This window comes from Idiotropiscis lumnitzeri, chromosome 9 (genome assembly GCF_059441095.1).
Source record: "Idiotropiscis lumnitzeri isolate Australia: NSW breed Sydney's pygmy pipehorse chromosome 9, RoL_Ilum_1.0, whole genome shotgun sequence".
NCBI lineage: Eukaryota > Metazoa > Chordata > Actinopteri > Syngnathiformes > Syngnathidae > Idiotropiscis > Idiotropiscis lumnitzeri.
The window spans coordinates 17,032,091-17,057,408 of NC_142399.1; the positions used below are offsets into that span (position 1 = coordinate 17,032,091).

General features: G+C 40.8%; 1 protein-coding gene across 1 annotated transcript; it reads left to right on the forward strand.

Annotated features, from left to right (window-relative positions):
- The first annotated feature begins 1,455 nt into the window (after window positions 1-1,455).
- On the forward strand, window positions 1,456-19,392 carry sertad2b (SERTA domain containing 2b). Its single transcript, XM_088304369.1, has 2 exons — window positions 1,456-1,595; window positions 13,650-19,392. The coding sequence occupies exon 2, from the start codon at window positions 13,654-13,656 to the stop codon at window positions 14,833-14,835; it is 1,182 nt and encodes a 393-aa protein (XP_088160495.1). The 5' UTR covers window positions 1,456-1,595; window positions 13,650-13,653; the 3' UTR covers window positions 14,836-19,392.
- The last annotated feature ends 5,926 nt before the right edge of the window (window positions 19,393-25,318 follow it).

Here is a 25,318-nt window from a genome sequence, read left to right on the forward strand (position 1 = left end):
TTTTACAAATACAAATTGTCACTTTGCACATTTCGCCTTGCATGTCACTCTTATCAGCGCTCATAGCCTATATAAACATTTTCAACTTTAGCTCACAATTTTGGCCACTCAACTTTACTCGTTGAATAAACATAACTTTATATGGCACATTCACAACAAATCAAATGATCTTATGAGAACAAAGTCATTCCCAATAGGTCACAGTTAGTTAATACTGTAGTAATAGACGTTCAATTAAGAGAAATAACACTATACGCTTATACAGAAATTCCAAGGATTAATCATAATTCAGATGGTACTGAACATAGATTATTGTGTTCCAGATATCTATGCTACTCAATAAAAACTGGAAATACTTCTCACAACTGTCTTGGTCAGGCTGTCCTGAGAGTAGACAGCCTGTCTGGACAAATATGGAGATCAGCATTGTTTCTGCGAGTGTGGCAGCACAACGGTGAGAGTGCAGTGAGGGGGTAGTAAACGCGCAAACACTTTCAGTTGCCTCATCTTCTACACCCGAGTAATGCCCCACTGCTGTTTCGTGAGTACAGACAGCAGACAACTCCCTATCTATAAGTTAAATGGTCACCTGCCATCTGCTAATATGTAATATGTGATTATTACCGGCACCCCACTGGCCGCATCAGTAACACACAAAAAAAAACATCATCATAGTTAAAGCAAGGAGGTGGAGGGGGTGGAATTGGGGGTGGAGTAAATGGAATGGCGTCATGTCAAGGCAGCTGCTGCTGCTCTGCCTTCTGTGTGTCGGACTTGAAAGTTGGAAGCCCCTGGCTGTTGGCTAAAGTACAGTGCAAGGATCTCTGCTGTGACAAATATGGGCTGTACTGTTTGCCTGAGTTGTGTTCACAATTTTCCATTAATCTTTTTTATAATTGACAAAATATATACAACACAACAAGCAGGCAATGCAATCGACATATTTTACATGCAAACACAACAATATAACAAAAATAAATTATATTTTAAAATCAATACATTTACAATAGTAATAATAAAGAAAACAAGCAACATTTAAAAAATTCAACTTTCAAAACAAGGATATCCGAGAGCTTCATTGCATTCATTCTGAACATTCTCTTACAAATTCCGCAACAGACCTGTCACTCAAGTGACGGTTATTAAGCTTGAGCAAATGCTAAGTATTATTTCAAACATGATGGTCCCAAACACATCACATAATGATAATGTATGATAAACAAAAAAGTGTGTGCCTAACTAATGGACACCAAACTTTTTTTTGCTCGATGTATGTGTGGGATTAATATTCGTGTATATTAATTGAAAATAATTATACATTTCATGCGTGCCAGGCAGGCATTGTACGTCTTTTGCCCCCTCTTCCCAATCTGGCGTCAAACGTCACGAATCAGTTTGTGGAGCCGATCTTGGAAGTTTGTCCGACGGTCCGCGAAGGCAGCAGTGTTCCTACTAGCTAGGCAGTTTCTCTCCCCTATCAGCGCCATTGTGTGACAGAGTCTCCAGCAGCGAGGACGCCTTGTTTTCCCCCTTGTCGAGTGGACTGTTTAAATCCCCCCATGTTTCTCTTCCATACTCCGGCGGACCTGAATCTGGTAAGACACTTAATCTTACTTCATATCAATCTTGAACATACACGCCAAGATAACCGTAATGCACAGTGAGCGCCGCCGTGTTACGTACAGTACAGAATTTATATTGAATAAGAGACACGGGAATGCGGCCGTGTTTGTTACAGTTGGGACTGATGGGACCCGAGAGGAAATAAAGTTATCGTATTAAAATGTCTTAGACAAACCTCCTCACGAGCCCAGAAATACTTCAATACTCTTTTAACAGTGAAGACAGTCGAAGCAACCTCCGCCGCTTTGCAGTTGATCACAGTCGAGGAAAGTGGATATGAACTTTTCCAGTTACCGTAATGTTTGTGTTTTGGTTCAAGCGACACGTTAACGATCATAACAATTTATAAGTGCGTCATTTTAATGCTCATTGTTGCACTGTTGGCCAATAAAGATAACGTCGCGTGTAGTGTTTTTACCAGATTCAGTCTATGGAGGGGGGCTGTGTTTTGTAACATGCCGTACAACCCAGCAGCCTGCTAGAATGAATGCAGCTCATCTTCACTGACTCTCAGGCCGTGTCAGAGGTGTTAGGGTCTGTCTGGAGGAGAATCCCACCAGACCACCGAGACCCCTTTCTTTAAACTGCAGATGTGTGTGTCTGATGGCAACTTCAACCATTTGAGGTGCTGCAGGAGAGTCCTTGGAGTGCTTGTCTTCATGCAGCTCACGTTCCAGAAGAGAACTGCATGGCATGGGGCTGCAATAGCTACTTGCATTAAATTACATGCATGCTAAATCTATGTGAAGTGCTATTCTGTTTTGGTCAGAGGCAGTGACCGTTTTCATTTTACAGCGTCCAATTTTAACTGAAGTTCAAAACTTGAATCTTATTGACGTGTCATTATTTCAAGTAATTAGCTTCTTACAGCAAGTATTGTTGGAACGGCAGTCAACATTTCCTCATTTACTGATGGAGTCATACAGCTTTAAAACAGGGAAGACCGTCAGAAAATAGTAAACATTAAACAAGACTGGAATACATCCTTCAAAGCCTCCTTTAGTTGAGAAGGAACATAGGTGAGTTATTTAACAGTCCTATAACAAATAGCCTGTAAATGTGTTGTCATTATTTTTTTAAATGTACTCATCTAACTGTCTGTGACATATAGTGACAAGCAAACCAATTCAACATTCTTCCATCATACGGCACATGTTACAATTAATCTCTGTATCCACCTGTTGCCAGTCATACAACAGAATAATTCCTGTCTCCTTTGTTAACTTTCTGTTCAATTAAATAGGCACCGATTGTCAATATAACACCAATATTTCAGCTCTTATACATTTTGTGACATTTTTGGTAGGTGGTGTGCTGAATTCCTACAAGGAGTTTTGCACTAATGAGATGCTGTGCAGCAGTACACCTCTTATACAGTAGTATTGATAAAGATATATTACAGTAGTGCAAGCTGAGAGAGAAGTCACAAAAACACGATGCTTGTGCATATGTATTAAACTGGGAAAAGATTGTTGTTAGCTGTACATCATGTCTGCCAAGATACTACTAAGCGATAGGGTACTTTTGTAGTAAGACTCAGCTATACTGTACTTAGAAAGTGGTGAGTATGCTGTAGGTACACTACATCGTTAAGGCAGGGATACCACAGCTGTGAGAGTCATTCTGCGAGAAGAAGGAAAATAGACCGTATACTACAGTACTAAGACCCACCACTGCAGTGTTTAGGCCGGTATACTGCAGTAATATGGTCGATGTACTGGAATATTACAACCGGTATACTGCAGAAGTAAAATTGGTGTACCGACATGTGAAGGCAATTCTACTTCAGTAGTATGAGCAGACAGATTGAGGTTGTAGATTTCAATTGTTCCTGGGGATGTTGCTGGAAGTGTCAAGCTGCGTTTTCTCCCACCAGAGGCTAGCAAGGAAGAGAGGGGTGCTCCACAGCATGCAGACACGTCTGCTGACCTAAATCTGCTCCCCTTTATTTTCTCTTTAATGATAATTTAAGGAAAGAAGCTCTTTAGTGTCTGTGCCTGGGATGATTCTGAAAAATTGTCATTTTTGAAAGTACTTTTCATTGTTTAGTGTTAATATAACGTACTCACGGTGCTTTAATCAGACACTTTGTCCGGCACTGTACGCTGAGCTCCAAGTAGTTTTTGTGATGATAATTTAAAAGGGGGGAAAGAAGACATTCATACATAAAACTAGAATCCAATCCTGTTGTTGTCAATATTCAAAAAGTCATGTATGTTATAATTTATTCATCCAGCCATTTTCAATACTACTTATCCCTAGTTGAGATTTATATAGTAGATTTGTCTTATTTTGCGTTTGAATAACATAACCATTCCATTGAAACCAGCACACAAACAAATAGAAATTCTGTTGTAACTTAATCAATTTTATATTAACTCATGTGAGCGTCACTGTTCAATGTCTCACGTGACTATGCTCTGCAGGATGTCGAAACAAAACTTGAGTGCTTTGTAACAAAGCCTGTCACTATGTTGCAAATTCACAGTCTGATACGCAGCTGACCTCTGTCATGTGAATGATATCATGATGTGAGATAGAAACAAACAAATGGGTATACACACACACACACACACGCACGCACAAACAACACCCCCCCCCACACACACACACCCACGAACACACACAACCAAAGAACATGAATATGGTCAAGGTGGTTAAGTCTATATCAACATAATTTGAATGTATATACTTTTTTATTGGTCTGTAACTAAATCATAAATAATTTGGTCACAACAAATAACTGATACTTTGACTTACAAGTTTTCACAAATATGAGCCGTTGCAGTGATTTTTTTTTAAACATATTTTTTAAATTACATATCATATGTTCGCTATATTGTTTGGCAGATAGTGAGCAGTTCTTCAATAAAAAGGGCTGGTGCTTGCTTCATGCTTTTTATTGCCACTGTAAGTTGAAGTTTACTGTCATACTAAATTATTCTATAAAACATTTCAAACAACCATACATCTGCTTAGGAAAGTCTTCTATCTTAATGCTAACACACAATTAAATTCAAAATTCAACCAGTGTTGGCGCGTTCTAACCCTTTATAAGTGACAGATATTTGAACAAGCGGGGCAGCAGCACATGTAGACAGACAATATTAAAAATACTCACAGGCATATATTCTTTTTGCTTTCTGAAAAATGACCTCATCTTACTGGGCAGTCTTCTTCGTGTATATGTGTATGCCTGTATTTTAATGCCTGGTGGCCACACACTGGAAAGAGCTGCACAATGAACTAAGCATATAAAATGCTAATTTTGTTTTCAACTCACACAACACATTACAATTATGATAAAACCAACACAAAACATATTTTTTTAGAATGCCGGAACAGCTTAATGAAAGTTATTTTAATGTCAATGGGGAACCTAGATGACTTAGTGTCTTGACTTACAAGCACAGTCATGGTACAAATTAAACTCGTAAGTCAAGGCAGCACTGGACTGTATTTCAAACACTATGGGTGGAGTGGGTCTGTTCAGGAGACAATTTCAAGTTGCTCATCCTCTGGTTTTGTCTGGAATGTGTTTACGAGGACCACTATGTGTGTCTTGTTTGCGCACGCGCACGCACACCCCCACACACAAACACGCACAGACACACACACACGGAGTGTCGTCTTCATGTGTTACGCTGCATGTCCGAGTGCAAAGGCGGGCAGTTTGATCAAAGTCCTGACTGATTGTGTTGCTGAATGTGTCGTGCGACATACACACGTTCATCTACCTGCAGCAGTCGTGTGTGTTAGTCTATCTTTACTTTGTGCATACAGAACCTGAAATAGCCCTGTATACGCGAGGGGGAGGGGTGGATTTGTAGCACAGGCATGGAAACCAGGGTATCCGGTTTCAAGATCATAATATCACTGCAAGAGTCCATCTACTTGCACTACACTACTGCACAACGCATTCTAACACACTCAGTCCGACTGCATGCCCTTAAGTGCGTATATCTACATGTGATATCTAAGCACTCATTCCCTGGCATGATTTTTATTTACTGTATGTTCTGTTTGGCTGTAGCTTTATAAATATAACATAACAGAGGCCAATTCTCCCCTAAAGATCAAACCACAGTTGTTAGTGGTTTTAATTATTCTACTCGTCTAATTAACAATTCCAAAGATCCGGACATTTCACAATGAAATGCGTATTAGTTGGAAAAACAACCCACCGTATTGTATTGCTTTTGCCTGTGACTAGCATATAAAGGTTGCAGAAACTCATGTCTTGATGTCGTTGTGCACTTGGATAGTCCAAGCATAACATGATGGAAACAAAATTATCATTCCATGTAACTATGTGGACTCTGAACATTGGAGAAAGTGGGTAAACTGAGCTTTCTACTGAGCACTTCTTAAGTGGTAAGAATCGTTCTGAGTGGGATCAAATGTACAGTTTTCTTTTCTACATATTTTAGGCGTTAACCAGTTGCATCATTATCTATATTAATATTGTAAAAAATTCCCAGGTTTGTCAATGACATATTTGCTGGCCCCCATACTCCACATCTAGCCATTGAGTTATCAATTGGCTGTTAGTAAGGACATTCATCTAAAGTTAGAGCATTTCTGTTTGATTTCTGTTAATTTCGCACTGTTGCCTCTGCAGGCAGATTGTTACAGAAGTCAAAACAGAATTTCATCTAATTTCTAAATAAATAATAATCCTCACAAATCAAAAGTCAACATGCGTTTCTTTTCCTCTACTTGACCGCCATCTTGACTTGTGACGGTAATTTTGACGTAATCCCGGAATTGTCAGTAACACTCCCAGTTTAAAGCCAGCTAGTTGGTTTATATCAGGACATTCGAGGACATTTGTGTAAATATTCATGAAACTGAAACATACAATATATTGCAACCAAAAAATTGAGTCATAGGGTTACATGGACATTTTAGAATTAAAATCAAGTACCTACATCTTACTGGTTCATGCTGGCTTTGTGTGGATATAGGCCTCAGATGACATGATTTTCTATGTTTTTTTTTCTGACCACAAACTAGTTAAGACTGACTACCAGGCCACTGCTTTTTGCTGCCAAGTGGTGCAGTCCATTTCCAAAGTTGAATCTCTGAGTTACAAAACTTGTGTATCATTACTGTAAGCAAAACCTTGCCAGAAGATAATCATCAGTTGCATACTAAAGTTATTTTTAAATATACATCAAATTAATTAGAGCTCACATAATGCATTCGGGGTTCACATTTTCTTCCAGTGCTTATTTGGGTCTTCTCCAGGCTCTCCAACTTGCTCCTACATTGCAAAAAAAAAGGTTTCTTAGGTTAATTGAAGACTCTAAGTAGCAGAATGTTGAAGTCTGTTGCTTTTCCATTATGTAAAGTCAGATACATTCGACCTGTCCGTTATGGCTGACGTTGCATTGCAAAAAAATACCATCTACAACCACATTTGACAGTGACCCAGGTCGGATTTAAATAAAAAAAAAAAAAAAACTGAATTGAGCCCTTATGGTTGGCTGTCTTAGAAAAAAAAAAGAATCAGCCACAAATAGGGGTGTCCCGATTAGGGCTGTCACAAATATTTATTTTTGACTAATCACCAACAGTAGTCACGATAGACATGGTTTTCTGTATATTTAATATTAATGCGTCAAAAATTAATGACTGAATTATTTAGTTAACAGTGACTTTTGACTGATGGTCATTTTTAAGTGAAGATATATACGTATATTCACACACTACACTTAAATAAATAGTTTAAAATATCACTCACCATAGCCGCACTGCCAACGAGCCATGGCCATTCCAACAAGTATTAATGACTATTAGAACTGTAACGACACAGTCTTTGCTATCGTTCATCTATTATTTCAAACGCTGCAGTCCCGATTTCCCGCTAATTATTGTTCCAAATCACCCGCGGAGGCTTGACAGCGGAGGCTTGCCTGGCTAGCTTCGTTTACATGACCTTCGCCGTGTAAAGAGTCTGCCATTGCTGCTGGCAGCAATCTACGGAGATCCCGCTGTTTGCGCTATCTCCTCCGGCATGTTGAAAGTGCTCGTCAATTTGTACTGTAATCCAATGTGGATTAAGTCCACCTGATTATTATATCCAGCTGCGAAGGTATAAATATAGTTAAGTAGGAAAAGCCACAGATCATTCGTCCTGACTCTTCTGCATCCGACCCCTCAAGGTGGGCCCATGACCGTCGTGCCGGGTGACCACCGACAGAGCCCCCGCTTCAAATCACATTCAAGTGAATGACATGTGTGTGCGCTTGTGAATTTTTTTTGTTCACCGTGAGTTTCCGCATTTATTAAAAAAAATATGATGGCTCCCACACCACCGTCTTCTTTAGCTCTTTTGCAGGAGTGCTTGTTTTGGTCACGTTGGCTCTTTACGCTAGATCCAGACGCTGGATGACAGACAAGGAGCGGTTTCTAGAATGAACTGCTTGTCTGTGAATGGTAGTATCTGAGATTTTGGATGTAGACCGATAAAATCCGCTTCAGTTTTTTTGGGTGATCGGACCCATATCCAAAACAAATGTTGGATCTGTCACAGGTCACTTAAGGACGAAAACATCTGATGTGGGTTGCATTTGCCTGTTGTCTGATTGTAGCTTAATTGTACTTCGGTGTGAGTGACAGTGTGGATGGTTGTGTGTACACTGTGATTGACTGGCAACCAGTCCAGGAGTTACCCCGCCTCTCGCCCTCAGTCCGCCTCGATAGGCGTCAGCATGAGGATAACCGCGATAGAATATGGTCGAATAGATAGATATTATGCAGTTCTCAATCGTCTTAATGAAAAGTTATTTGACAATTTGGTCAAAATACACAAATGACAAATTACAGGATACTCAACATCCACCCAGGAAACCTTAATTAAAATCCCCCATTTATTGGGAGGTGGTCTTGTCTCATGCAGTTAGCCGTTTGTCACCTAGCTCCTTTGTACTGCAGAAGCCCTGCCAAGTGCAGCTTTAAATGGTGAATCTTTCCCCGGGGCCCGGACTAGCTACCATGTCAGGGGCGGAGACATTTTTGGTGTGGGAATTATTCTGTCAATTAGGTCGATTTAGTCACAAAATTCAAAACAGCTTGTTCACAGTCACTTTTTGGGAAACACAAATGCAAGCTTACTTATGAAAGTTATAGGAATGAACATTCAGATATACGATTGGATTGCTGTGTTAGTTAAAATTTTGTTTGCAATACTGTCAGAATTTTGATAAAGTTAGCGACTTGGAAAAATGAATTGGGATCAGCAAACATTAGGATCGGCACCGCAGGCATTTTTAAAGCTCAACGATTGGTGATTGGCCAGAAATTTGTGGTCGGTGCTCCCTTAATGTATCTACATTATTGCATGTATGTTACTTGTCACATACATTTATTTTACTTGGGCCATCCACCAAATCTGCGGCAATTCTTTTCTTTTTGTAGCACACTAAAGTTTTGTCTGTAGCTGCAAGTTTGATGTTTTATATTTTGAACAACTCAAAATGTGACATGCTTTTTTTTTAGGTCATTGTTTTTTGTACTGAAACTCTTCTTGGGTTTTTAGCAAAAAATTAGCAAATGCAAATACATTTCAGAAAATGATGAAAAACTGTATTTTTGCCCTAATCCCAGATTAGCTGATAAACATGTGATTCTGATATCCAAACACGTGACACGTGAGACATCCCTAAAAAAACAAACAAACAAAAAAAAAAGGCAAAATAATGATGTATGAGCACTTGAAGATATTAAAGATCTGAAATGTAACCTGTTTGTAGAGGTGGAAAATAAAATAGATTAATTGACAATTAACCTATCATCAAATTAACAATTATTTCAATAATCAACAATTCGTTTAAAGCCACTGATTAACTTAAAATAGTCAAAATCTTCTTGATTGTAAATATTCTCAGATTTTCTATTGTAGTTCTTTCATAAAAGCAGACTGAACATCTTTTGTGTTTGAGCAAAATAAGACATTTGCATACTGCTGCTTTTACTTTGGAAAACCAGCATCAACATTTCCCCCCATTTTCTGACATGTTACTGATCAAACTAGTAACTCAATCATAATCAATTATAATCACGGGAAAATAAATCATTTTAGTCTATTACAGAAATAATCATTAATTGCAGTCGCAGTATGTAAAATCTCTGAAAAATGTGACATGTAGTTAAACCTTCAGAAGTGTGTATCAAAATGGTAGGCCTTCACATTAATTCGGACCCGTGTTGTGTGCAGGCCCTCAAGAAATATAAAATAAATTTTTCATAATCTTAACATCATGAACCCTCTTATTAGTTGGCCATTGTCACCTCTGTATAATCAGTTCGGTAGTGAGATGATGAGGAGACCTGCGATGAAAAAGAATGAAACAGAAAAGCAGAGGAGGAGAGGTGGGGCAGACGGAAAGGGAAGAGGAGGACGCTCAAGTGGAATGTAAGGGGTGGGGCACCTCTGGTATGTCAGCCCTGTACACTGTGCGCATACGTGCTTGAGTTGGAGTCCAAACACCCTGACATGAGTCAGAGAGGCACACATGTGCAGCTGCTTCGACTCTTAATCACGCACACAGGCAAACTGCTTGGAAACTTTGTCACAAACTCTTTGATGTTCTTCTGAACTCCAATCCTGTTTTGTGCGATCTACGTATGTAGACACCAAAGAAGTCAGATTAGTTTCTGCTCTCTGAGCAACACTATCGCTAAGAGCAACCACCCTAAAGAGATTCTATGATACGTCAATCAACATTTCAATAAAACTTTCATGGGCGTTTGCGATTTTTTATTCATGGTACATTTCAATGCAACCATTTCCATAAAAGTATAAAAACAGGTTAACCACTGGAAAGTAAGAATTGTAGCACACAAACATCAAAACGCTACCTGTAGGTCACTCTGCCTACAGTGATGAAGTCACCCAAAAAACAAAGAAAAGCCAAGGTACCTGTGCGGTACACTGAGATCTTGCTCAGAAATGTTTAATGTGACGTTATGCATGACAGCGGCTTGATTAGGTGTTAAAAAAGCAAAAGGAACAGCCAAGCACCATCAGAATGAATCTTTATTTTCCTAATTGACGTCCTGTTTGTGGAGATTTTGCTCCAAAGCGATGCGTCATGTTAGGGGCATAACAGCCCGACTATTTCACACGGTTATAGTTCATTGTCTAGAACCGCATTGTACAAAGTGCGAATATTTCTGTTCCCTAATTTTATCTCCAGCAGAGACGAGAATAGGCTCTGAAAGTGGTATTTACATTGAATAACCCTTGAATAGAAAGCTGACACTGCGCAAGGCGCTCACAAGAGCTTCAGTGCGCAATGGTGATCCCCTGCTACTGTATGTACATAAGTGAAATTGAATGGCCTGAAAGACTCTCTAACATACCCCAAGAGAGTGTTCTGACTTGTTGATATACAGGAAGTCCTCAAATTAAGAACAAAATCCATTCCTACGCTGGCAATGTAACCTGAATTTCCGTCTAAGTTGGAATTTACCCTTTCCTACTCCCTAAATCGCGAAATACTTATCCAAATACTTGTTTTATGCTTGACACTAATAAAATAAAATTAGTCAAAAAGATCTGTACTAACCAACACTGTTGAAAAGTGGGGCCAACATATGAAAAAGGTTTTTGTATAAGTGTTCACATTACATTACAAACGCGACCTTGCATATGCGTCCGCAGTGATCCATATGTGCACGGCGTAGTGTTTACCGAAGTAAATGTGGTACAGCGTGTCGGGACTATTTCTACAGAGGAGCGAGTTTGATAGGAGGTAGAAATACAGTATTTGGCAAGGCTTTTCAATCTCATTTCACGGAGACCTCACGTCATTGCCGTGCGTAAAAATTGAGTGGCTGAATTATTACTATCACCGTAAATGTCCACTTCATGCTGCATGAGTTGAGTGGGACTAAATTAAAATAAAATCTAAAGTCAATACTGTTACGCAAAACAACTTTGTAGATTCAATTTCCCCGCTGCCAGTGCTCTCCTTCTGCCCACGCGGAGCGCATTTTGCGCTCCGGATGACGTCAATGAGGGAAACAAGTGAACTGGACATTTGGCTGCGGTTCAATTCCCCCAAATTTCCATACATATCCGATCCAGGACCACATATAAAAGTGCTCCAAGTTGGAGTTGAAAAAAAAAACTGATACAGGTCGCATACGGGCAAAAACAGCCAATCTGGGTTGCATTTTCCTGCAGTGCAAATCTATAATGTCGGACGGCCGTCGTAAAGTTGAAACGTCACAGGTTGAATACGTAATAACCTGAGAATTTACACAGTACAACATAACGATCAAGTGTTTTCATTTTTTTAGATCAACCATCACTTTTGTGTGAACTTGTTTTTAAATGAATGAAGCCTCAGTTCTACTCGTATTACAACCATTACAATTGATTGTGCACATGTGAGCAATGGTAAGGTTAAATGAATATTTGTCACGTTGCTTGCTGGACACTTGCCCCTCCTACATTTGACTCCACCTTTTTCTTCCTCCTCTTCCACCTCCCTCTATTCCTTCATACCCTGAAGCAACCCCCTCCACCATTTCGTTCTTTGTCATCTCTTTGGGTGAATTCCCAGCTGACTCTGTTTGTCATGGCAACCAACCAGTCATGGTGACTGGGCCTGCAGCTCACACTTCCTGCGTGTGCGTGCGTGTGTGTGTGTGTGTGTGTGTATGTATAGCGGCTGGCTCTATGAGCCTGTCAGCCTGGATTAGAATCAAACATACTGCAGTGATGCCTGTTTTCACTCTTTCACTCTTGTTTGTCTCATTCTTGCCCTGTTCTTGTCCAATCAGACAGTCAAAGTATTTCAAAGCGCTTAAATACTTGCACTTTTGAATATACTGAGGCTCTGTTTTATCGTGTGTCGGTATGTCTTGTACACTGAGCGACTCTGTGCTGTATTCGCATAGCGGGAGGGTGGAAGGGGTTTGGCTTAAATTGTGGCCTATGATCTTGTGCTACAGCAGGGAACACTGCTCTTACATAACATGTATGTGTGTGCACGTGTGTCTGTATGTGTTGGGCCCCAGTCTGGAGCAAAAAGACTCCCATTCTATCTGCTCGTTGGTTTAAATACTTAATCTGCTGGTGTAACAAACCTGCTGCCTTTAAAAGGCATCATCAAACACTGGACAGTGGTGCCTTGACACGCGAGTTTAATTTGTTCCGTGAGCATGCTCTTGACTTGAGATAGTCTTTCCCCATTAAAATGAATGGAAATATCATTCATTCGTTTCAGCCACAGAAAGCATTTTAAGTTTCACCCTAAACTCATAATTTTATTTTTAGTAGTGGAAAAAAAGACAGGCCAAGATTAACTTGGCAAATTCTCGACATTGTCCCCGAAGCCCCGCCCCTTGAAGGTCGCCATTAAACACTAGAGTTGTTGTGACTTTTGGCTTATCTCAAAGTACAGCAAATTGTTTTTAAAATGTTTTGCCCTTGAATCACATCACACCCCATGTATTTAGATACGTAGATTATTCAATATTTACATAATCCCTCAAAAAGACTTTCTAGGAATTAAGAGAACTCTTTTGTGCTAAATACTATTTTGTAGGCGAAGTTATGCTTTCTGAGAATTGGAACTGATTTCAAAAGCAGGACAAAAGTTTCTAAATTACATAACTCACCTTTGGGTGAAGCTGAACTGAAGTACAGGTGAGGGGTGTGTTTGTTGTGTTTACCTTGTGTTTACTGACAGCCCCATTCTAATCTAGTGATGTCGCAAGCCGGCTGACATACTCGCAGTGTGATCAGTGGCTTGCGTATTGATAAAGAAGGCCGGAAGTAATATGAATCGCACAGTGATCATTGAAACTTCATACATACGTCACGGATACTTCATTTCCGCGCAGGCAAACAGGAACTCGCTGGATATATTTATATACTGAGTTCATTCACATTGTAAAATACCATCTTGAACTGATTCTAGCAGGTGGGCTGACACTCTTGATATTTGCATAGCACTTAAAAATTCAATTTTCCATAATATATCCTTTTTTTTCTCTTTGTGTACCAGATTTATGTTCAGTAAAGGTGCCAAGCGAAAACTGGACGAGGATGATGAGGTCCTGGAAGGCAAAACGCTGGAGGCGTCGGCAGCGGTAGGAGGATTCGGCCTGGGCCACGAGGGCCTGTCCAAGGTGTCGTACACCCTTCAAAGGCAGACCATCTTCAACATCTCACTAATGAAGCTGTACAGCCAGCGGCCACTGAACGAGCCCAGCCTGGAGCGTCGCGTCCTCATCAACAACATGCTGCGGCGAATCCAGGACGAACTGAAGCAGGAAGGTTCCTTGCGGCCGTTGCTTCTGCCGCCGTCGCCGCCGCCCGACGACCCGATGGACGAGGGCTTCCGTGAGGCCCCGCCCACATTTGGAGTTCTGTCAGCTCAGGTGTCTCCACCTTCCACTCTATTGATGCCTGTGATCATTCCTCCGCCTTCGCCACACCCGTCGGTGCCTCCCGTCTGCCCGCCTCCGCTGGATATCTGCCTCACTCCAGCATCTTTGCTGGAGGACGACAGTGCAGATTCCTCCTTCTGCGCGTCATCTCCGCCCACTCCTCCCCTGTCCCCTCCCCCGTTACAAAGTCAGACGTCCGCCGCCATCTCTCCGCCTCCTGCCTCGTCCAGTGACGTGAGCGGCATGACTTTACGTCCTCCTACAGCCATAACTCGGACCGAAGCAGCCGATTCTATGACAGTAACTACCTCCCTCCCTCCGACAACACTCACCCAGCCCTCCCACTTAGTGGCCTTGTCCCCTGCACCTTTGGGCCTGGCGAAAGACTGCCGGACGTCGGGGTCGAAAACAGACTCGCTAGCGGAAGGCTGCTGTGCTGAGCCTCGACCGATGGAGGCCCTGCCCGCGGTGCCCTCTGTTCCCCCGATTGACATTTACCCCGGTCATCCCTCTCCTTCCACGCCCTCCGGGTTCCTCACAGACCTGGCGCTGGACGACGTCCTCTTCGCCGACATAGACACGTCCATGTACGATTTTGATCCCTGCGTGACGGCCGGGGCGGTTAGTGTGTCGGCTGGCGCCAGCCTCGCCAAAATGTCACCGGTGGTGACGGCGGATGACCTCCTCAAATCGTTCACGTCTCCGTACAGTGGTCCCACCCCGCAAGTTTCAGCCAATCAGCCTTTTAAAATCGATCTGACAGAACTTGATCACATCATGGAAGTGTTGGTCGGTTCATGACAATCAAGTGCGCCCACCTTTTAGAAACAGACAGCTGCAGTCCAGATAAGAGACTGAAATGAATATTTTAGACAGATCTGGGGTTTGTTTTTCTGCTTGTTGTTGATCATTTTGTGGTTTTAACGTTTGCGATTTTCAGTTGTCATGTTCTGACAACTTTTACTACTACTACTACTTCAACACTGTGCATGGACTGTCCTTACCCATCCAAACACAGAAATGAAAATATTGGGAAGCAAAGATACAAATCAGTTTACATTTTTATGCTGGTGAGGACCTCCAAGGAATGAATTCCCTAAAATGAAAGTAATCCTAATTTTAACCTGTAACACTGACCTAAGCCATAGCCCTCAGCGTGTCGCAGAGTTTTTGGGTTTTTTTTCAGCAAATCTTTCAAGGATCCTCACTGGTACAAAAATTTACATGACTGTGGAGAAACACAGACAAACATGTACGCACACACACACTTTGACACACACACAGACAACGCGAGCACACGGAGTGTGTGTGTCTTTTAGAATATGAGTGCCTTTTCCAAAAACAAAATGACCACTTATCCAATTCTTGTTTGTGTTTTTGTTTTGCTTAGTTGTAAGTTGTTGCTTATTTTTTATTTTTTTTAATTTATTAAATTTACTGTTCACATAGTGAGGGATCTCCTCATGATCAAATAATAATAATAATTTCAATGTCTTTACTTATAGATGCTTTCATCTTTTTACCACAATGAAAATGTCCGCTACTTAGGAATCATTCTTTGGTAATATTTCTGACACTCTTCAGAGCAGTTATGTGACGTTAATGTCAGTTCAGGTCTGGCTTTACCAACTTGCTGGTGTAAAGTGGTGTGAGATGCAATTTTATTCAGGCTTTTTTTTATATGATGGCCTTTGCAGCAAAATTCTGCAAAAAATTGCTACAGAGTAGATGGTTTGTTGTGTTTACATTCGAAACAGTTGCGGAATCTTGTGCTCCGGTCAGGTGGAGACGCGCTCTAAAGTCCAACCAAAACAGAGACATGCACAAGAACTGTAAACAAATCAGCTGTCACATATTACAGGCAAAGCCATCGTGGCACTATCGTGATTCAATTATTTCCTTAAAATTGTATGAGGACAAACACGCAAGTGTGTTTCTAGAGATGCCTTCTTTTGTTTGTTTGTTTTTTTTTGGGGGGGGGGGCAGCCGATTTAGTAAGTTGAGTGACAGACAAATTACAGCACGGCATACAGTATTACACAAAGCCTATTTGCACAAACCTTTTTGTTCAGAATAGAAGCTCATATTTACTAAATCTCAGGGTTTTAACTCACGTTGTCATTGTGCAGCACCGGTTTGAGGTTTATTCCAAACACCCTGGATGTTTATAAACATACACAATTCCAGGAGGGCTAAATCTGTCCAGTAATCACTTTCAAAATGATACCCCAGTTGTTTTACAACTGTGGCCGTAAAGCATTTTGCCTCACAAAAAAAAAAAATGTATTCATTACAACTTTGCCAATGTCATTGTCGCACATTAAGCCAAAAATGTGCACAGGTTCTGAAATACCGTATTTCCTTAAATAGTGGTCACCACTCGTAAGAGATAATACATCTCGGAAAATTCAGTGTGCTTCTTTTCACCATACCCAAGTTCATCTTTTATCTTCTTCTTGTATGGTTATTTGTGATAAATGATTAACACAGTTACCATATTAGTACAGTTGATATGAAAGTGGGTTGCATTTGGGAAACCAGTCCAAGGTGCACCCCACCTTTCTCCCAAACTCAGCTGGAATAGGCATGACTAAAAGCAGTATACACTGTAAAAACACTAACAAAATCTACTCAATTACTCCATTTTGTAAGTATTTCATAGCGTTTGAATTTACATTTACCCAATTAGAGTGGCTGCAAATTGTTAACCGGCATTTATGGGGTACTTTCTACAGATTGTATTTCTTCCAGTGGCGGGCTGTGTATTTCACACGTAGTCCTTCAGTAAGAATGAATCCCCCTCATAATACCATAATTTATGACACCACGGCTGGAGTAATAATATACAGAAACCCACTTACGCACTATTGCAGTGAGTGTTGGACGCTTCGTAAGTGTATCTGCAATTAAATCCACACTTTTATGTCCTTCAGCCATTTTGGTTTAAAAAGGCAAGAATATATTTCCTATTTTCAAACGGTCACCAGTTATGACCTTCCGGTGTGTTGATTCCGCATAGCGCTGCCCCCTCGCAAGTGAGTATCCAATCCCAAGACGCGTTCATCAGCTTCAACGTAAAGCCAGCGAGAAGGTCTTACTGTCATCAACTCATGATCAAATTGGCTATCGCAAACTGTCAAAGCTCCCTTGAGACACAGAACAGGCGCCCGCACAATTGCGTCTGAAGACCTTGGATGAATAGTGCGTGCTACTGGAATTCTGAAATCTGCCTGGCAACACGAGCTGGCTGAATTGTTGACCGCCCACCATTGATTTCTACAGTATGCATTAATTGAGTCGATTCTGTAGTTTTTTTTGTTTTTTTTAAGTGTAGCAATAATTTACAATTTGTTCTTGGCAACACTTGTTAGTGATTTAAAATTGGTAGGGTTAAGTTACCCTTTATTGTATAATTCCTTTACTGCCTAAAATAATCATGTACATTTTACATAACTTACTTGCCTCGTCCCACTAAAGTTGAATAACTAAATATCTCCGACCACTATGTGAGGAAATACTATATTACCCTGTGGATCGTAAGTATGTAGCAAAAACACTTACTAAAAATGAAACTAGTTTGTCACTTAGGCTGTGTTCGTATCTGTGCTTTTTGTTCCCAATTTCCCCGGTTCGCTTAGCGTTCACATTGGTGCTCTACTTATCACTGACCAAAAGTTGGACAGTCTACAGTAGATACATAAAGTCATAACTGCATTTTCCCAATTTTACCAACAAAATGCATTTTCAAGCGGGGCCGGTCGACTTGTTTTGGCGCACACCAGGGGGCAGATGAAGGGCTTGCGCACTTGACCAAATGATGCACATCGTTGAAGCAGTCGCACCGGAGTTCATAGTAACCAAGCCTAGTTGCGTTAGAAAATTCAGAACAACTTGCTCAGACACATTTTTGGAAATAGGCAGCTACCAAGATTTATTTTGTGGTTTAATTTCGCACTTGACGGGTTGTGATCCACACGAGACCCACTATTTGGACACAAGCTAACCAGTTTCCATCATATGTCCATTTCACGCTCATATTTGTTATCATCTGATCTTGGTTTGACTCCCAATGTCCACAATACATCCATTTGTCTTCTTGCTCTCGTCAAGGAACTAGTTGTCTGTAGTTTCTAACGCAAGCAGCTAACTGCCTGCCATGTTTTTTAGTGTGTGGTCGAGCTCGAAGAACGCTCGAAGATTTCGTAACACTTAGCAATTGGCAACTTTGGACTTTACTTTCTCCAAAGTAAACAATGATGATTTGCTGGAGTATTGCCACGAAACGCTTTGATTCGTGCCGCTATCATTTTTGTACTGTTGCGATTTCTTTCGCCACCCAAGCGTGGTTATTGTATCAACTGATAAACAGTCTAAAAAGAAGTCAAGGCTGTCAAGTGAGCTGCCAACAACTACTATTGTGTTCATGGGGCCGTATTGGCGGCTGGGATGCGATGTGCTCATTTTACTTTGTTAGTCAAGAGTGAAAGGTGTTCAAGTGGCGAAGCACTTTCCCAGTCTGCCTTTGACCCCCCGCAGTATCGAAACCATCAGCACCACTTCTCATTTTATAGACAACTGCATCAGGTTTCTGTCCCTTTGATTTAAGTTTGTTCGTGGTGTTTTTCCTCTGTCAATGAAGTTATTTATTATTTGTTTCTGCTCTGTGTAAATATATTTATTTTAATTTGAAGTGAACTTTTGGATTGTAAATAATGTATACAGATTATGTAGTCAGAATGTACTCTGCTCCAGATAGGATTGTATATGAGTGTGGAATTAGCGTGGAATTGTTTTTTTTGTTTTGTTTTTGTATACATGGGTCATTTTTGTTCCTTTTTATGTCTTTTATACTCTTCTGTTCACTGTTTTCCAATTGAAATGTTTATGCAGCAATACGCAAAAACAAAAAAGAACCCATCTGCAAGATATCAAGATTCCAAAGGTTGTCATAGATGCCTCAATGCCAAAAGTTATGTACATAGGATGAACAACAAATGAGCTCCTGGGACTTGACGGATCAGTTTTTCTTACTGAATTTGTTCAGCGCTGTGCAAGCATGTGACACGGCATTACTTCCTGGGATAGACTGACCGGAGTCAAGGCTGAGTTCCTCCAAAGGCTGGCTTTTTCACAGACCTTTGAGTTGTGCCTTGTTCTTTTCAATGGAACACAAAACACTCTGTCTCTGTCTCTCTCTCTCTCTCTGTAAGAGAAAGAAAAACAATATATATATATATAAGAGATAAACTGACTGCTGACTATGAATTTGAAAGTCTTACTTTTGTAGTTTTATAAATATGAATATATATAGATATATATATACACACACTCACACACACAATAAACAGTAAAAGAACATGAAGTGTGGTTTCTTTTTAAAATATGCGATCAATCTTGCCACTCATGCACATTCACACCTCAGCTGTTCGCCTGTCACCTTGATTCGCCCATTAACCAAGCCATTCTCTACACTGTATCACCTGTTCAGGGTTGCGGCGAGCTGGATGATTGGCAGGCTACACACTGGATTGGTGGCCAGCCAATCGCAGGTCACAGAGGCGGACAACCATTCAGAAGCACATTCACTCAGCTACTGTGTGGCGTTTTAATTAAACCAATACCACAGGTGTTGCAATAAACCACTAAAATCAGCAGAGCCACCATAATTTGGTAAATATACTGCGGCCAGTCACAAACGAGTCATAATACATCATATATGATATTGCTGTATAATACATATGCAGTATTTCAATAATCGTCCAGACATAGACATACATAGGCTATTTGAACAGAGCTGGGCACTTGATCCTTTTTTGCCTGTCAGTCCCTCGCCCTACGGCCACGACCACTGGACTGCTATTGATCCGGTCTTATTCATAAAAATTGTACTCTACGGAATTTACTGTGTATAATTTATTCTTGGAAAGAAATGTTTGACTTCAATTCCCCTTTAAGATCAGCCTATTGATCCATTATCATCCAGGGTCAGGTCACAGAGGTAGCGGCTTCAGCAGGGAAACCCAGACTACCCTTTCACCAGTCATATCTTCCAAATCTTCTGGAGGAATCTCAAAGGCGTTCCCAGACCGTGCTGAGAGAGATTCCCTTCAGCGTGGCCTGAGTCATCCCTGGGGCCTCCTACCAACATGCCCAGAAGACTTGACCAGGGAGACGTCCAGGAGGCAGTCACGTGTCATGTACATTTGTTTGATATATAATATTTCAACTTTTCTTCTGCGTCATAGTGATGCCTTGTGACATTACATTTTCACACGTTTCAATTTCCAAATATGGTTTGTCACCACAAACAAAAATAAACAACGCGGACATTCAACATCCTCAAGTCACAGTTCTACTCCATTGTTGACCCGTGCGCTTTCTCAGTTATTTTCCACTGACTCCACGCATATTCTTCCCATTGACTGCCTGTTCATCCCTCCAGATTTAAGGCCTCCAGTGGACCCATGCCTCCAAGTTTACTTGCCGCCGGGAAGCTCGAGATCTGTGCTGTCCTCCTTCAGTGATTCTTGTGGGCCACCCTTGAAAAGAACACAGGCGAGTTTGTCCGCTGCCACGGTCCTGGGCCCTAGCCAGGATTACGCTCCTCTGTTCTGCCAAGCAATATGCCGCTGCTGCCAAGTGCACCTGGACCGAGGCCCTGCCCCGTCAATCCCACCAGAGGGTGCGGTTACCCACCTGGAACCTTCTCTTGCGGTTGCAGCCGAAGAAGTTGGCAACTTTCTTCCATTGCTGTCGGACACTGTGAGTGACACAGCATATTCTCTACATGGTGTTTGGTGTTGCTTCGCAGCATCACATGAATTTGAGTTTCGTGGGTGGGTACCAGGGTTATAATAATTTGGGATTTTTCATTTTAGTGAGTAGTTTTTATTTCGTTTAGATGTTTGTTTTTTGTTTAGTTTCTTATAATTCGTTTTTAGAGCAAATTTGTTCATTTTTATTTGCTTATGACCTTGCCTCCAAAATGCTTCAATTCTGTTGAGTTTTTATTCCTTTTAGTATTATTATAATTTTTAAAAAATACATATATGGAATATTTGTAGTATGCAATATTTAAAAAAAATGGTCACTGACTATTGTGTGATAAAGTAAAATACAATTCTCAAACGACTGTTAGACCTTCTTTATTCTGTGTGGATGTACAGTAATACCAAAATAATTCATGCATAACAGAAATTGACAAAGATGAAAAACGAGGACATTTTTGCTTTGATTATCGTCATTTCATTAACAAAAGATGTAGTTTCAGTCAGCCTTCTTTTTTTAAGCATTCTAATTTTTCTTAATGTTTTTTTTAAATTTTTCGTTCTACTTAAGTTGTTAGTTTTCATTCACTATAATAACTTTGGTGGATACTAAAACATTACTTGTCGCAACTAACTCAAAACTGCTTATTCTTATTTTTTGCTTTTCAAAGCCCATTGCATCCAGTCCACAAGCTGCATTGATGTCAAACTTGAACCATGTCACAGATTCATTTGGACCAACATTATGCAAGTGTTTGTTTTTTATTGTCATCAAAAGCCAACTTTCAATGCTACTTATTTTCATCCTAAATTACCACTACCAGGTTATATATACAACTATACGATAAACTATGTTTCTGATTTATTTTGTGAAATTACATCCTTGTGTGCTGCAGACAGTCCTTATGTGAACAATGAAATAACTAAGTGAATTAGCAGTTACCAATTATCGACTATACGATACATTGAATTAGAAGAACTTGTGCATGTTCTTGTTTCTCACACTAAGAAAAGGTTTACCACACATTATAGAAAGAGGAGTCGCTTGATGCTCATATAATCCAAACACTGTTGCTGATTTTTGACCTACCTGTAGTTCTTCCTCAAAGAGGAAAACTTTAAAACTACTGAACCATATGACCAAAAGTATTCTCCTTGAAGCCTTTTGTTAAAAGGCAATATTTTTGTGATACAACCTGTAATACAGGCAACATTGCGCTGTTTTCTACACTACTTGTCCTTCTCGGGGGATGAGTGGAAACCTAACCCATCTGACTTAAACAAGCATTCACAACTATGGACAATTTGAAGTCTTCAGTGAATCTAACATTCATGTTCACGTGTTCTCGGGATTTGAATCTTATTGACGACTGTGGTGCACCAGCTGTTTGTCTTTGCACTGAATCTTGACTGACCGGATAACTCACTGCCAGTCTGCAGATAAAAAAGCTCACCCTTTCAGTATGTCTTCCACTGTGTTTGCTTTCTCTTCTCGTTGACAGTGGCACAGGTCCAACATTTGCCACTGTTCGACAGTCATGACTTCTGATCCGCAGGGCTGCTGGTTATTTCCAGCATTTAGGCCACACAGCTGTGAGGGGAAGGGGGACAGTCTGTCTCTATTGGCGAAGAGAGGGAGGGATAGTTTAGCTCAACTTAGCAACAGCCTAGCTAAGGTCAGCGAGGACAACGCAGAAGACAGTGGGGAAGGCGGGCGAGGACACGGAGGGCGTCTTCTCTGAAGAGACCACACATGTCCTGTCAGGATATAAAGCCATAAAACATGAACATGATTAGCTTTCTCTCCTTTTTCTGTCACTTTTATTTCAAACATTCTGAGAAATATTACATGTATGCGCACGGCCCCTGCCTAAACGCCAATTATGCAGCTGCGTAGGGCTCACTAAAGGGCCCTGATCTGGCAACCCATTTTAAAACTGCATTAAGCATAAAACTACAAAAAGAAAACCTGACCAACAAGACACCAGCATGACTCCCAATTTTAATTGCACAATAAAGATTTCTTTATTGTTTGGATGGTGGCATGAAATGCAAAACGTGCAGATCACAAATATGGCTATAGGACATGGGGCTGCTTTTTAAGACAAACAATTATGATGGTAAATGATTAACTGATTCAAGAAAGGGGAGCTTGAATGCCGCTAAACTACAGCGTTATTCTAGCCCCATCTTGTGGCGCACTCCGGCACGCATCACAGACACATGTGTTGCATAATGAGGAAAACGAATTAGCCATGGATATGCCATGTGCAGAAATAATATTCAAATCTGCTATAGCGCCCCCTAGGAGACTGACCGCTGGCCATGGTGCTGAGATAATGCACCTATCTCATTTTTTATGCTCATCCCATATGGATTTTTAAATGCATTTGAAAACACGTTCATTATTTATCATTGTATGAGAAAGTGGTGGGCTTAATCACCGTGAATGTGTGGGGAGGCACGTATGACTCAGAGTCAAGAGGTCTTCTGCGCTTCCCCTCACATTCCCAAAACGTGCATGGGGGTTCATGAGGAGTGCGATTGCTTATTTGGCTAGAGGAGCTCAGTATTGACTGGCGAGCAGACCAGGTTGTACTCCATCTCTCGCCCATATTTTAAATCATGCTGTCATCAAATAATGATATGGCACGGAAGACAATACCCAAGGTCCCAGCTTAGCCCATTAAGTTCCGACTCCCAGAAAATAAAAACAGATCAACAAAATAGGATAAAATAAATATGCTATACAGATAAGGGAGACGCTTATTCACATTTTGAGTGGGTGCAATATTGCAAATGCAGAAAGATGTTGATGCAACATAAATCTAAATTGATATTTACATGCAATTTATACTTTTGTACTTTGTATTTGAAAAGAATCAGGTGTTCAACATTTATGGATGAATAGATAGGGGCAGGGCTGATGTTAGGGCAACTTTGACAGTCTAACACAGGGGTCCTCAATTCTGTTCCTCGAAGGCTGATGTTCTGCCTGTTTTCATTCTCTCCCTGCTGCAGGTGTGTTGCAGTAGGGAGGGATGGAAAACAGGCAAGAACAGGCCCCCGAGGAACAGGATTGAAGACAAAAAAAAAAAAAGCTGTTCCTCCGCAAGGTGGCCCTGCTCCGGATGCTCCGTAGCCACCAGGCTGAGGAAAGAGGATGGAAGAGGGTGTGCAAGGCTTGGGTTGGGTCATTGATGAAGCAGTGAGCCTTTTTTCTACATCTTCTGGTGAAGGTGCTTATGGTTTCGGGAACGCGGCACCCCACAGCCATCTGAACAGCCTTCATTACCCTTTGAAGAGCGTTCCTTTCTGTTGCTGATCAGCCGCTGTGGTACACCATGATTATGGTGCTGAGGACACACACACTTTTCATTGCATACTGTAGGACACCTCATTACACTGATGTGGGCAGAACAGGCCTGCACAAGCCTCCATGGTAAAAAATGATTTTGTGATGGTTCTGCCAATAAGAACAGTTGATTCTCATTCATTGTTTAGCGATTAATAATGACACAGTCTTCCAGGCCAGGGGTGATCAAATGGAAAGGCTGCTAAAAAAAAGGCTTCTGCTGCCACCTGCTGCTTTTCAGGGACAATGTGGCTTCCCACAAAACAACACTCTCCCGTACCAAAACCCAATATTGCTCAACCCTCATCTGCTCTGAGGCAAATCAACCCAAAACACTGTTCACCATCATCAAGCGCCTGCTCTAACCCCTCAGTGACGCCCAACCCTCAGATGAACACCAAAGAACACCATCCACCTGTAGCCCTTCCCCTCTCTCCGCAACCACGGCCTTTTTTTTCCCAAATCTATGAATAAATGAAGAAAACCTTTGGCAAAATAATAATTTAACCAACATGCTAAAAATTTTTTCCATGCTCTATGTATTACATGCTCAATACGTGTATAGGCACACACCTGTAAAATCACAACTCAGAGATTGTGAAATCTACCTTGGCTTTTAGGTGAGCATGGCAAAGAAGACATTGTTTGTCATATAATCCATTATCGGGTTTCTTGAAATAAAATCTACAGAACCTTGCCCAACACACTCATAATACACGCAGGAACAAATGTAAGTAAAAAGTATTTTTTTTCTGAGCTTAATTTATACAGTACAATCCACCTTTATTTTTTATAGCGCATTTCACAACAGCAGGAGCTGTAATAAAGCGTTTTCCATATGGTGTAATAAAAATTTGCAGGAAATTAGAACACAAATTAAAACTCAGAAAGATACCAGGAGAACAGCAGAACAGCAACAGTCTCATGTTGAATCAAAAGCTAAAGAATAAAAATATGTCTTCAAACAAGTTTTAAAAGTGGACATGCACTGATTCGCTAGTTAACAGCCTATCAGATTGATCAATACAATACAATACATTACAACTATATTTATATAACGCATTTCAAAACAGCTGGAGCTGTAACAAAGCGCTCTCCATATATTCACAGATGACCGTGTACCGCGTGGCACTAATTATCTGCATCACAGAATCACGTTTAT